At 41.8% G+C, this 13,304-nt stretch overlaps 1 protein-coding gene across 2 annotated transcripts in view; it reads left to right on the top strand.

Moving 5' to 3' along the window:
* The window catches only part of Myo3b (myosin IIIB), a 430,473-nt gene that overhangs the window by 16,404 nt on the left and 400,765 nt on the right, over positions 1–13,304 (top strand). For both annotated transcript variants that reach the window (XM_046447494.2, XM_046447495.2), the window contains exons 2-5: positions 2,236–2,419; positions 3,284–3,418; positions 10,997–11,101; positions 11,330–11,429. In XM_046447494.2, coding sequence (XP_046303450.1) covers positions 2,236–2,419; positions 3,284–3,418; positions 10,997–11,101; positions 11,330–11,429 — 524 coding nt within the window. The remainder of the gene's footprint in view (positions 1–2,235; positions 2,420–3,283; positions 3,419–10,996; positions 11,102–11,329; positions 11,430–13,304) is intronic.

The following is a 13,304-nucleotide window of genomic DNA, read 5'->3' on the forward strand; positions in this document are numbered from 1 at the left end:
AAAACTCTGGTACCAGATGGAAGATCTCAGTTTTGAGAGAATGCAGTCTAGAAAATCAAAATTGGAAATCCATATGCAACAAAATGAAGTTAAGCCCCTGTCTTTCACCATGCACAAAACTGAACCTAAAATGGATCAAGGACTTAGGAATACAACCAGAGACTCTGCATCTAATAGAAGAAAAAATAGGCCCTAATCTTCATCATGTAGGATTAAGCCCCAACTTCCTTAATAAGACTCCTGTGGCGCAAGAATTAAAACCAAGAATCAATAAATGGGATGGAATCAAACTAAAAAGTTTCTTCTCAGCAAAAGAAACAATCTGTGAGATGAATAGAGAGCCTACATCTTGGGAGCAAATCTTTACCCCTCACACATCAGATAGAGCACCAATCACTAGGCTATATAAAGAACTCAAAAAGCTAAACACCAAAAAATCAAATAACCCAATCAATAAATGGGCCAAGGACCTGAAGAGACACTTCAGAAGATGATGTAAAATCAATCAACAAACACATGAAAAAATGTTCATCATCACTAGCAATTAGGAAAATGCAAATCAAAACCACTCTAAGATTTAATCTCACTCCAGTCAGAATGGCAGCTATTATCTATACAAACAACAATAAGTGTTGGCGAAGATGTGGAGGAAAAAAGCACACTCTTTCATTGCTGGTGGGACTGCAAATTGGTGCAGCCAATATGGAAAGCACTATGGAGATTTCTTGGAAAATTGTGAATGGAACCACCATTTAACCCAGCTATCCCTCTCCTCAGTCTATACTCAAAGGACTTTAAAAAAGCATACTGCAGTGATGCAGCCACATCAATGTTTATAGCAGCACAATTCACAATAGTTAAACTATGGAACCAACCTTGATGCCCTTCTATAGATGAATAGATTTTAAAAAATGTGGCATATGTACACAATGGAATATTACTCAGCAATAAAAGGAATAAAATCATGGCATTTGCAGGTAAATGGATGGAGTTAGAAAAGATAATGCTAAGTGAAGTTAGCCAATCCCAAAAAAACCAAATGCTGAGTGTTTTCTTTGATATAAGGAAGCTGATTCATAGTGGAATACGGAGAGGGAGCATGGGAGGAATAGACAAACTCTAGATAGGGCAGAGGGGTGGGAGGGAAAGGGAGGGGGCATGGGGTAATTAATGATAGTAGAATGTGATGATCATTATTATCCAAAGTACATATGTGAAGACATGAATTGGTGTGAATATACTATGTATACAATCAGAGATATGAAAAATTGAGCTCTATATATGTAATAAGAATTGTAATGCATTTGGCTGTCATATATAAATGAAAAATAAATTTAAAAAGAGTTTGAAAGCAAAAAAAAAAAAAAGAAAATCATTAGAAATGCAAACTGGGATCTTAGTAGGAGGCACCAAGCCAAAGAGTGGGGGTTGGTTGCCATGGCTCTTGCTATTGGAGCCTGGGAATCCTGCCCATGGGATCTAAAGGCAGACCAGACTTAAGACCCTCACCCAGCCTTAGAACAAGAAAACTTGAAGGGTTTTTTCCACAGGCTATGTCTTGGGTGACTTTGCCTGTTGAGCTTGCTGTTGGTACTTAACTCTATGGAGCTATGTCCTTGGTAAACAGGGCACGTCAACTAAGGCAGAGTGAATTGACATAACCTGTGAACCCCTCCCTGTGATTCATACATGAGGCTCTTGCTATATGAATGGGATCTGAGATTGGCTCATGTTTCATAGGCCCAAAGACCTACCAGCAATGGGTGTTATGTGTGGATGTGTCTGGTACATCCAATAATTTTCTTTGACTTTGCACACAGAGGTTAGGCATTGGTTTCCAGTGGCCACCAGGGAACCCTGGTCAAGTTTACTGTATCTTTGGGACAAAGGTTTTTAGACTTGCAGTTTTTAACCTACTTTCCCGGGCAGCAGCCATCACTCTCTGCCTAGCCAGACGACTGCCCAGTCATGATCAGCACCTCCTCGTTGGAACTTTTACTCTCTTCTGTAGCATGTGGATCATCTCCACTTTGAGAGCTGTATTTTTAGGGTGTGTCAGAGCATTCTTAAGAATGCTTATTATTGGGCTTTCAGTCTACTTAATATAGGAAAGGGAAATAGAAAAGAAAAAGTAACAAAAATCACTGGTTAAGAAACAAATATTTGTGTTTTCAAAGCCCACTGGCTCTGATCCTGTAATCAATTGTCGGACATAACAAACTTTCTCTCCACCAGGAAACATCTATATGGATTATTTCATTACAACTCCATGATGCTTGGTCTTGAATCGCTTCCGGATCCCACAGACACCTGGGAAATTATAGAGACCATTGGTAAAGGCACATATGGCAAGGTCTACAAGGTCACTAATAAGAGAGATGGGAGCCTGGCTGCAGTGAAAATTCTGGACCCCATCAGTGTAAGTCACTGTACTAAGCTATAACCACATACTGCATACTGAGAAGCTGGGCCTTCGAAGAATTGTCCTGAACTGTTATCTCTGTGTTGGCCAGTCATTGGCTGCACCCTGCCCCTGGGAGGGAGCATGGCTTTGGGGGAGGCAGTTAACTATAGTTGGGGAGAATTTCTAGTGTTTTTTTCTAGTGGGGAGAATTTCTCGTGTTTCAGGGCACATTTTCAACTGATTTTAGGGATAGTTTTCATGAAAGCTGACAGAAATCTCAAAATAGGTCATGGTTTGTCAGCTCTTCTGAAGGAAGGGACTCTTCTTGGAGTTAAAACTTTACTTGGCTTTTGTTTCTTTCTATTTGACCATTGGTTTGGTTTTGGCCCTCTGGGCTCTTCAAAAATTACTCTCTTGGAAAGAGTGATGTATTTCACTCCTAGTTTCCCTGTAGGTCACAAAGTGACCTGGACTTGTGATATTTGATCATCCTAGGTTGACATCTTATTTCAGAGCACTGGAGTTAGAATGCTCCATGCCTTTTTGCACATTGAACTTGTGTGTGACATATCCTGTGTTAGGTCCCTTCAAGATACTTCTGCTTAACTGCTTTAAAAATTCAGACTTTTTTCAATAAAAAGGATATTTATAATAGTATCGTTAAGAAAAAGAGAATGTCATAAAGAAATATTAATGAATTAATAACTGCAAGATTTAAATCAGGATCTGAATCTCTGTTGTTAGGTTTTTTGAAGATAAGGTAATGATGACATTAAAAGTATACGTGTTTTATTAATCGATTCAGCATGATGCCGTATGTGGGCCTTTCTCTGCACTTTGGTATTTATCCAGTGTGTGTGTTTTTCTTACTTCGTTTAGGATATGGATGAAGAAATTGAGGCAGAATACAACATTCTGCGGTTTCTTCCGAATCACCCCAATGTTGTAAAGTTTTATGGGATGTATTACAAGGCAGATCACTGTGTGGGAGGACAGCTGTGGCTGGTCCTGGAGGTAAGAAGCTCCTGTTGGGTAACCATTGATTCATACAGAATGCCAGGGGCAAGCAGATACTTCAGTAGTGTTTTAAGGTACATGTTGGAGGAGCAGGTCTCTCCTGTGTGACACAGATACCTTACCTGATGTGGAATTCTCTCCAGTTCTCACAGGTAGGCTGCATACTGAGAAAATTTTTATTCTTGTTTCTCTCCTCAAAAGTTTAATCATCTTTTCATCTGCTAGAGAGCAAATACAGGAATCCAATTGGAAAAGATTATTTTGTTCCCTAGACTACAAACAATTCTTAGAATATTGTCCAATTAATTGCAACTCATTTTTAAAACTTATAAACCCAAGAGGTTCTTGGCTTACCATGTTTGGACTGGCTCATCTGCGTTCATTAGTCCTCATCATAGATTGGATTTCCTGCAAACTGACTCTGAGAGTTGCATATAGAAGGCTTATTGGAGAATTCTGGAAGAGGGATAGGTTTGGAAGAAATCGTGGAAGGCAGATGTGGCAAGATAGATATTGAACTGAGATGTGGTTGTAACCAAGGCCTCAGCAGATTCTCTGAGGAATTAGAGAGCTGGGCCTTCAAAGAGTTGTCCTGAACTGTTATCTCTATGATGGCCAGTCATTGGCTGCACCCTGCCCCTGGGAGGGAGCATGGCCTTGGGGGAGGCAGTTAACTATAGTTGGGGAGAATTTCTAGGAGGGGTGCATCTGGGAGCTGAGAGCAGGGAGAAGGAGATACTCCTAGCAGCATCTGCTGTCAAGAGGGAATTTGAAGGGACAGCACTGTATCCACTAGAGCCCTCCATTTTCTCTCCTTTGTAGGCAGGAATGAATGTGTGTATCTGGATGCAAAAGGGTCAATTCCCCAAACTCCAATTCTCCATGGGACTAAAATAACAAGGACAATGGGACGTGCCTCTCACCTCATTTTCACCAGGCCCACCCTGATTTGTTCTGGACTTCGGCCCTCTGACAGCAGATGTTGCAGTCATAGCACCTCAGGTGTGGCCAAGGTAGCTAGGAAGGACCTTGGCAGATGAGAAGGCACCATGAGAGAGTGCCCTGTGCTCATGCCCCCCCCCCCCCGCCAGCTTCCTCTTGTTTTTTTCAGGGTGACCACAGGCAGATAATGAGGCTGCCCTGAGACGCTGAATTAGTTATACCTTAGCAATCCAGTATGCTGACATTTATGACTTTTGCTGGTTGTTTTGGCTCATCCCAGAGCTGATTGATGGAATGCTGAATGGGCTCAGTATTTTCTGTCCCATGATGGGCCTGCTAAATCAGGTTGCTGGATGTTTGGGTGTACTCAGAACCACTGAGTATTATACAAACACAAGATTTCTGGACTTCCAACAGATTTTCTTCAGTTCAGTCCTTTGGTGTTCAGTTCAGGGACAGAGGCCCAGGGTGTTGAGAGCCACAGCCGAAGGGGCCCCAGCAAACTTCCAGCTGCCAGCAAACTTCCAGCTGCCGGCTGATGATTGGCTCACAGCGGCCCCAGCAACATCTAGCTGATTGGCTCCTCGGCCCCAGCAACATCTAGCTGATTGGCTCCTCTGCGGTGATGCTCATTGGGCTGTTTCCCTGCCCTTTCAGACCACGGAGCTGCTCATTGGGGGACTTTTTTGGCTCCGCCCACGTGACCCAGCCAATCGGCCTCAAGAGCAGGAGGATTGTGGGAGGTGGAGAGAAGCTTGTGTGGGAGAGAGAGGCTTGTGGAAAGCCGGTGGTGGCAGTTGAGGCTCTGAGGGTTTTTCCTGAGAGGCTGTTTTGTTTGGCGTGTGTGGTTCTAAAAATAAAGTTAGTTTCTTTTGACAAGTGGCTCCTGATTGTGCCCAGCCAGACTGCGGCACAGGGAGCAGAGCAACATGCCTTCAGTCACATAACCAGTTGGATGCCAGAACTGGAGGGAAAGCCTCTGTGTTAGTCAGTTTTTTGTTACTATAACAAAAGACCTCAGATACAGAAGCTTAAAAGAGGATAGGTTTATTTGGTCCACAGTTGTAGAGGTTTTAGTCTATGGCTGATCAGCCGGTTGCTTTTGGGCCTGTGAAGAGGCAGTACCTCATGGTGGGAGCACATGGTGGAGGAGGCTGCTCACCTATGGTTGCTAGGAAGAAAAAGAGAAAGAGGAAGGGCCATTGCCTCCAATATCCCTTTGAGGGCATGCCTCCAACTAGGTCCTAGCTCCTACGGGTCCCACCAGCTCCAATAACACCATGGGCTGGTGACCAAGCTGTCAACATGTGGTTCTTTGGGGAAGGCTTCTCAGAACCATAGCACCACGCTCCAGCCTGCTCTGTCATCATACCCTGTGCTGCGTGTGATGTTGGGGGGTATGGAAACACAGAATTGGGGTCTTCAGTTGGGATCATGACATTTCCTGACCACACACACAGAGCTGCATGACAGTGACAGGCCACAGAGAGCACCCTTGCTTGCTGTGTTGCTCCATTGCAGCTTTTTAAGGTGTGCTTTAGAAAATGCACACAACAGAATCACCGTCTGTTCAATATTGTTCTCCTCATCCTGTGCATTGAGATTAAATTTATGTTGCCTTTGCTCTTTCCTTGCTGAATGTGGTGAAAGGACGGGTGAGGAGCTATTCTACACGGCAATTTTAGAGGATAGGAAAATGTTATTAATAACTCCCTTAAATCACCCCTACTCTGAAAACAAAAGCAAATAAAAATGTCATTTCTGAAATTCATTCCTAATTTGTTAGTAGAAAGCAAACAAAAGCTCCCTTTCATGATAGACACCATATATTAGAAAGGTATGGAGAGAAAACATACATAATGTTGTGGAAAATTTGTGAGTGTTTTATGTTAAGTGAATATTAAATTCTTAAGCGTCTGTAAGTCCTATTGTCTTTCACCTTAATAAAATGTAATAAGGAATTAAACCTTTGAGCAAAACACAATACTCAGAAAGAAAATCTAATATGTGCAAAGCCATGAACTATATTTTCTCTTTCTCCTTTTAGAGTAATGCCTTGACAGGTAGAAGCTATTCATTTTAGCATGAATCAAATGTTCAACTTTAGTGAACAAAATAGCACTGAAAATTGAGAATGCTGTAAATAAGGCTGGAAAGAAAGAAAAGGAAAACTTTGTTTTTAAGCCAGGTTAAAAAAATTAGTTCATAAAAATCTGACCCCCTTTCCTGAAATCTAAGGATAACTTCAGTATCTAGGTACGTAGAGTCAAAGTGGGGGTGTGTGTCTGTTCAGTGTTTGCTTTTACATGTGGCCCTAGGAGGTCCAGTCTAGGTCTGAATATCATTGGAAGTGTTAGAAATCAAACCATTGTCACCCACTGATACTGACCTGGAAAGTCCAGAAGGTTAACAAATCAGAATTTTAGCACGACTCTAATGGAGGGAACAGGATTGGTAGGTTCTGATGGGCCACAGACAGGAAGCACTGAAGTATTGAACCCCGACTTAGACAGTAGCTTCTGGCAAATCTGGAATGAGAGTCACTGGAGATGGGGAGTCAAGATGATGGACAGAACACTTGGATGGAAGAAATGCGACAGAGTAGCATCCTGCATGCATTTGCTCTATGTGCTCATAAAAGATGGCTAAGAAGCTGAGGTGTGGCAGTGCTCCTGCTCACCCTACGTGTGCCTATGGAGGCTGAGATGGGAGGTGGGAGCTTCAGAGCCAACCTACCTCTTGTGGTATGAGCATCTCCCTCTGATGCAACTCTAGGCTGTCAAGTGACATGGTTTTCATTTGTCTGCTTGCAAGCCAGTGGCTACCTGGTACTCATGATCTATCCCCTCACAGGGGGAAAATGTGCTGCTCTGGACTGAGATAGGGATTGTGTTCAACATGACACTTCCTGAGTCATCTTCTAGGGTAGTTTTGACTCTGACGTTTGCTTTATGTTCTCTGTAGAACCTAATAGTCCTGAAAGACCTTGATCTTGACTGCCTAGTGAACAAAATAGCACTGAAAAGAAATTCTTTTTTTTTTTTTTCTGCCATCTGACTGAGCCACATCAAATGGGTAGGCACAGAAGCTGCTTGACAGTTGGAACCTGGGCTGGGACACAAGTCTGGAGATTGTGTGCACGGGCCATTCTTTAATGATGTGAAAGAGAGTTGACGGCTTATTGAGCAAGGAATATTTTATTGCTTGAAATTATGACTGTCTTAACAAATGCACATACTGTGATTGAATCAATATTCAACGTGTTTTGGAAAATAGATGTGGAATGTAAATGATTTTTCTATTTTTCTTGGTTTGGAGTAAACTGCTCATTAAATTCTAAATGCATCCAGCTGCCACATTTCTGAATGCTGAGGGCGTAGGGAGGAACTGCAGGGATGGAGACACACCTCTGTACTTGAATCTGATGGTTGGCAAAGTGGGTGGGAATGAAGGGCTTATGTGCCAACCCTCTGGGCTGGGGCAGGAGGCTTGGTTGCCTTCTTCCAACTCTAAGGGGATTTTTTTTTTAATTTGGTGAATTTAAATATAATTCTTGTCATGTCCATTTCACTGAACACCTACTCTGGATAGATAATTATGAGTATGTACCTGCATACCTGCATTCTTTTTTTTTTTTAATATCCAATTGACTAAAGTGTTTTTTCTATAACCCGCAGGCTGCACTTTACAAACCTTGCTGGTGGGCTTGTCAACTTCACAGGACAGCTTCCTTTAAAGGTGCCCTGAGCAGTTTAATTATACATTTCTGTGGATTCTGGGAAGTCAGATAGCTCTTAAACTCTGACATTTAGTGAACAAAAGGCGCTTCCTGAATAAGATCCCTTTGTTGTTTTGAAATCCACAGCTGAGTTTTGATCCTGCTGACAAATAACTGCTCTTAATCCCTTAATGGGTTCTGAGGCTCTGAGGAAAGTTTGTAAATTGGCTACCACCTAAAATATGGTTCAAAAGGCCCTAAGTAGCAAATTCAGCCACACGTAGGGTAGGGAAGGAGAAAGGAGGAACAAGGGAAGATTATAGGCCTGTATTTAGCTTGGGTCTTTACCTAGCTTTGAATTTAAGTTTTCTCTTGGTAAAATTTCAATACTGCATTTGTAATTCAAGGAAGTGTGTGCCTCCCCTAGATGGGAGTCAGGCTGGGGAGTGCCCTGACAAGTGCACTGTCCTGTCTTGCATTCCTGTTACTCCTTTGCTCTGGAGGAGGAAAGGGTGTTGAGATTTCTCTCAGTCTCCCAGCATCTGCAGACTCTTGTCTCTTCTTCACCTTCCACATCCAGTGGATCAGAAGTTTCTGTTCATTCCACCTCATGAGAGCCTCCCAAACCTGCCTTGTCCTTGTTATCCTCCTGACTTGACTTTTTGACCCTTCCTCCCTCGATGGCTTCAGTATCTCCTGATGGATTCCCAGGTCTTTCTTCTTCCATCCATGCTTCAATCTACTGCCTGAGTCATCTTTCTAGAATACAAATCTGAACACTGAGACCCTTTGCCTAAAAGCTTAGTTTCCTTATCTAATGATATGTCATACTATTAAAAATAGACCTAGAAAAATAAAGCCCATAGTCCTTAGAAGGGCATATCTGTCATTCATTCCTGTCCCCCACCTTCTTTCCCTCTCTCCCTAACCCAGGATCCTTGCCCCCTTTGTCCCAAGAATAGCAGTGTTTAGAATTCATAAGCACATGCATGCACACGCACACACACACCTCCCACCACCACTTTCCTGTTTCCTTTATTTGTACGGGATGTTTCCAGACTTCTTTTCCTAGGGTACTCTTCTCTTTCTTACCCTCCTGCTCCAAATTCATTTGTCCTTCAGACTTACAAATGTTATGGCCTTCAGAAGAATTTCCCAGGCCAACCCCTTATGGTCACCCCTTATCAGAGTTCAGTTTTCCCTCTTTGGTGCCAACATGCTCCTAGGCACACCTATCATTCCTCAGCCCCATACCCAGTTTCTCATGTGTCCATTTCTAGGTGTTGAACCCTTCGAGGCTAGGGATTGTGCTGTATTTGTGATTGAGTAATAGCTTATAAACTGGCCAGTCACAGACTATTGGGAACAAAGAGGTGCACATTGAATATCATTTGTCCTTTCAGAGTCATGGAAGGCAGCTAGAATTGAAAGAATACAGAGTTCCTCAAAAGGTGGTGTTACCCTGTTTTTTTTGCCATTATAACAAAATACTTGAGATAACTAACTTATAAAGAGAAAAGGGTTATTTGGACTCACAGTTTTAGAGGTTCCCGTCCATGATTAGCTAGACCCATTGCCTTTAGGCTTCTGGTGGGGATGCAGGTTAGCAATGGTGAGGAGCAGGTGACAGAGCACACACCCCAAGTCATGGCTAAGGAAGCAAATGAGAAAGAGGAATGGAAAGGATCCTACAACCCCCCCCCCCCATTTCTCTGTGTGTGTGTGTGTGTGTCTTTATCTTCACTGACCTTAGGGCCCTTCCTCCTAAAGGTCCCCAGCACCTCCCAATAGCACCAGCTGGGGACCAAGCCTTTAACATATGGGCTTTTGGGGGACATTCAACTTCTGTATGATTAGAGCAAAGATATGATGCAGGCAGTCAACATTAGGGACATTAGAGGCATCCTGTTAGTCTGACATTGGTAGACAGTAGATTCTAAAGTCACTTCCTATAATCCCAAACTGGACCATCATAGTCTTTAATGCATTTCATTGCTTTTAGGATCCCTCCTAAGTAATTCCCAAGAGATAATAATTTTATGTTTGTTTTAAAGATTCTCTAATTCTATATTAGATTTGTAGTCACAATATGTCACTTAATGAGCAATTTATGATGGATTGTGCCAAACCCAAACCTGCACATTGACTTCTGGGGTTAGCAAAAATTATCCTTGAAAAACTCTTAAATTGCTGAGAAAGTACAATATACCTGCTTTCTGTACTCATACTTCACTGATATAAAACAAAGTCATAAAGTAAAATCTTACAGTGTTTTAAATTATAGGGACAGAGAGATGCTTAAAGTTGCTGGAAAAGCTAAAGTTGAATACGAGAAGGCCAAGTGCACCTATGACATAACTCTACCCCCATAAACCTGACACGAATTGATTGGCACATCTAGAAAGAGCTACTGATCAGGTTTCTGATGTCTGCAGTGCATCACTGAAAATCACTGAAATTTATTTCCTGTTGGTTATCAAGGGTATCTATCTTGCCTCTTCCAGTCCTTTCTTATCCTCAAAATGCACATTTGAAAAAAAAAAGAAAAAAGAATAATATGCACATCAGATGAAAAATATCCAGTAAGCCACCATGATTTCTTAATAAGCTTTGCCTGCAAAAATTCTAAATAATAATTTGTGCTTTCATGTTTTACTTGACAATTAAAAAGTCAGCTTTTTTGGGTGAACACTTTGGCTCATAAATCCTTACCTTGAATAAAGAACACAAGTGCACACAGAGCTAGATTTGACTGGCTATTGAAAATTTGAAGTCTAATTACTCCAGGATGGAGTTTGTGATCGGCAATTTTACTATGTTGAGTGAGTAACCAGTGGGATTCCTTCCTAATTGACATTTCTTTCTTTCTTTCTTTTTTTCTACTCCTCCTTTCTGCCTGGCACCTCTCACCACAGCTTTGTAACGGGGGCTCTGTCACTGAGCTGGTCAAAGGCCTTCTCAGGTGCGGCCAGAGACTGGATGAAGCCATGATCTCCTACATCTTGTATGGGGCTCTCTTGGTAAGAATGTTCTTTGAGCTGGGGATGGCAGCTGGTGGGACAAGTGGTCCATCACGTGGGGCCTCATTGTATCTTAATGACAGGGAAAGTGCCATTTAATATGCAAGGGATATTGACAAAAAGAAAGTGGAGTCAAATGTGGACTTTGATTAGACTTTGTAATAGTGGGGTAATTGCTTTAAAATAAGCGTGTAAATCTCCCCTTCCTCTCTCCTGGTGGCCATGCAGGGCCTTCAGCATTTGCACAACAACCAAATCATCCACCGGGATGTGAAGGGGAACAACATTCTTCTGACGGCAGAAGGAGGAGTCAAGCTTGTTGACTTTGGTAATGACTGTGTGTCATTTGTTTTCTTGATGTGTGCAGTTTAGCCAAAGGGGACAATTTACTGCAGCCTCTCTGCTACACCACAGGCTGAAGGACTTCTCCAGTCAAACGCAGGCTGTGGAGTAGGGGGCTGACCAGATGGATCACCCTAGGAGATGCTGTTTGTTAATCGATTTTCAGCTTTACTAGCAATTTTATTAAAGATAGAAAATAAAAGTGTTGCAAAAAAAAATAAATAAAAAGAACTTGCTGGGATAGTTTTTGGTTTTCTGCTAAGAATTTCACATCTCAGGGCAATTGTTTATAATTTGCATTTTTGTCATCTCTTCTTTTGCATATGAAAAGAGAAAGCAGTTTGGTTTTTCAAAGGACTTTCACTAGCCTTAGGCATACTTATTCCCTGTGAGCAGAAGGTAGGATAGTCCTTTGGGCCTCAGAGCTAACATCTCTTTAAATTGTGATTATTGCTGCGACACATGAGGATGGTAGGACTGAAAACATTAAGGGGAAATGGAAGGATGGGAGGAAATGCAGACAATGTCACCTGAGGCCAGAGAACTGAAATATCTTTTCACAACATTTAGACGTTGATATTGGCAAACCAACAAACCATTTGGTTTTCCATTTTAGGTTTATGGGCTGGTTTATTCTTATAAATGAGTTCAATACTAGTTAGTTCCTTAGGGTCATTGCTACAAATGATGAAAAAACATTTAGATAATATTTCAAAATGTTATCAATATCATCATAATAAAAACAAGACTAACAATTTTGAGTATTCATCATTTTATTGGTAAGAAAGAATTTGGCATAAAAATATGTCAGTGAATCATTTGCTTTTCAGAAGAAATTACTTAAAAGCAAATGAAGTTCTTCCAGGTGTATTCATCTGTTTACAAAACAAATAAGCAAAGAAAAATAGCAAGGGAATACTTTGTTCTTATGCTCCTCTCTGAATAGGAGGAATCGAGCTTCAACATTGTGCTGTGTGTGTAGCAGAGATATATTTTCCACGTTGTCCAGAGGGCAGTGCATATGTTGGGAGGCAAGTAGCCTGCAAGGAGGCAGTTAAGGATGAATACTGATTTATCCACTCACAGAACTTTGCGATTTGCCCAAGGGTAACTCTTCTCAGTTTCTCCAGTAGAAGGTTTTTAATGTCCAATTGTGGCAAAACAAATTTCTAGAAATTGAAACCAGAAAGCCATAGTGGTTACTACCAAAATTGTTGTGGCAGTCTTAGTAAAGTGGGAAATTATCTGTCGCAAATAGAGTTTAAAGAGCCTTCTTGCTGGGAGCACTGGTGCATGCCTGGAGGCCCAGCTTCTTAGAGGCTGAGGCCAGAGGAAAAGGTGAGCCCAGGATTTCCAAGACCAACCTGGGCAATAAAGCAAGACCCCATCTTTTGGATATAGCAAGCAGCTATAAAAACAAACACCCACGGATCCTTGGAAAATCTAGGCCTCCCCCTCAGGGCTGTATCCTTCACTAATGAATACAGTCCACATTCTGTCAGTGGCATCCCTTGTCATTCTGTTTAGGGCTGTGTTAGACGTCTGCTGGTATAAAATAATACCTGACCATTGTGAACAAGCTGGTCCTCTTATTTGGTCTTAAGAAGAACCTTCTACGTTAGGTGTGGCTGTTTGTTGTCATTATCTGTTTAAGGTTGAGACAACTGAGACTCAAGCTGAGGCAGTCACACCTCAGTAAAGGGCATAATTGGGATAGAAAATGGGTCTCCCAACTCCTAACTCAGTGTAGCTTTAATTTCTACCTTATTTACCATGGTGTAGAGAAGAGAGTTAGAGGACATTGGAATTATATTAAAATTCAGGTCCTCAGCATTGAGCTTCAGATAATAACGTTACTGTC

Source organism: Marmota monax, unplaced genomic scaffold, assembly GCF_021218885.2.
Source record: "Marmota monax isolate L192 unplaced genomic scaffold, Marmota_monax_Labrador192_F-V1.1 WCK01_AAM20220418_F8-fsc00007, whole genome shotgun sequence".
NCBI classification, from domain to species: Eukaryota; Metazoa; Chordata; class Mammalia; order Rodentia; family Sciuridae; genus Marmota; species Marmota monax.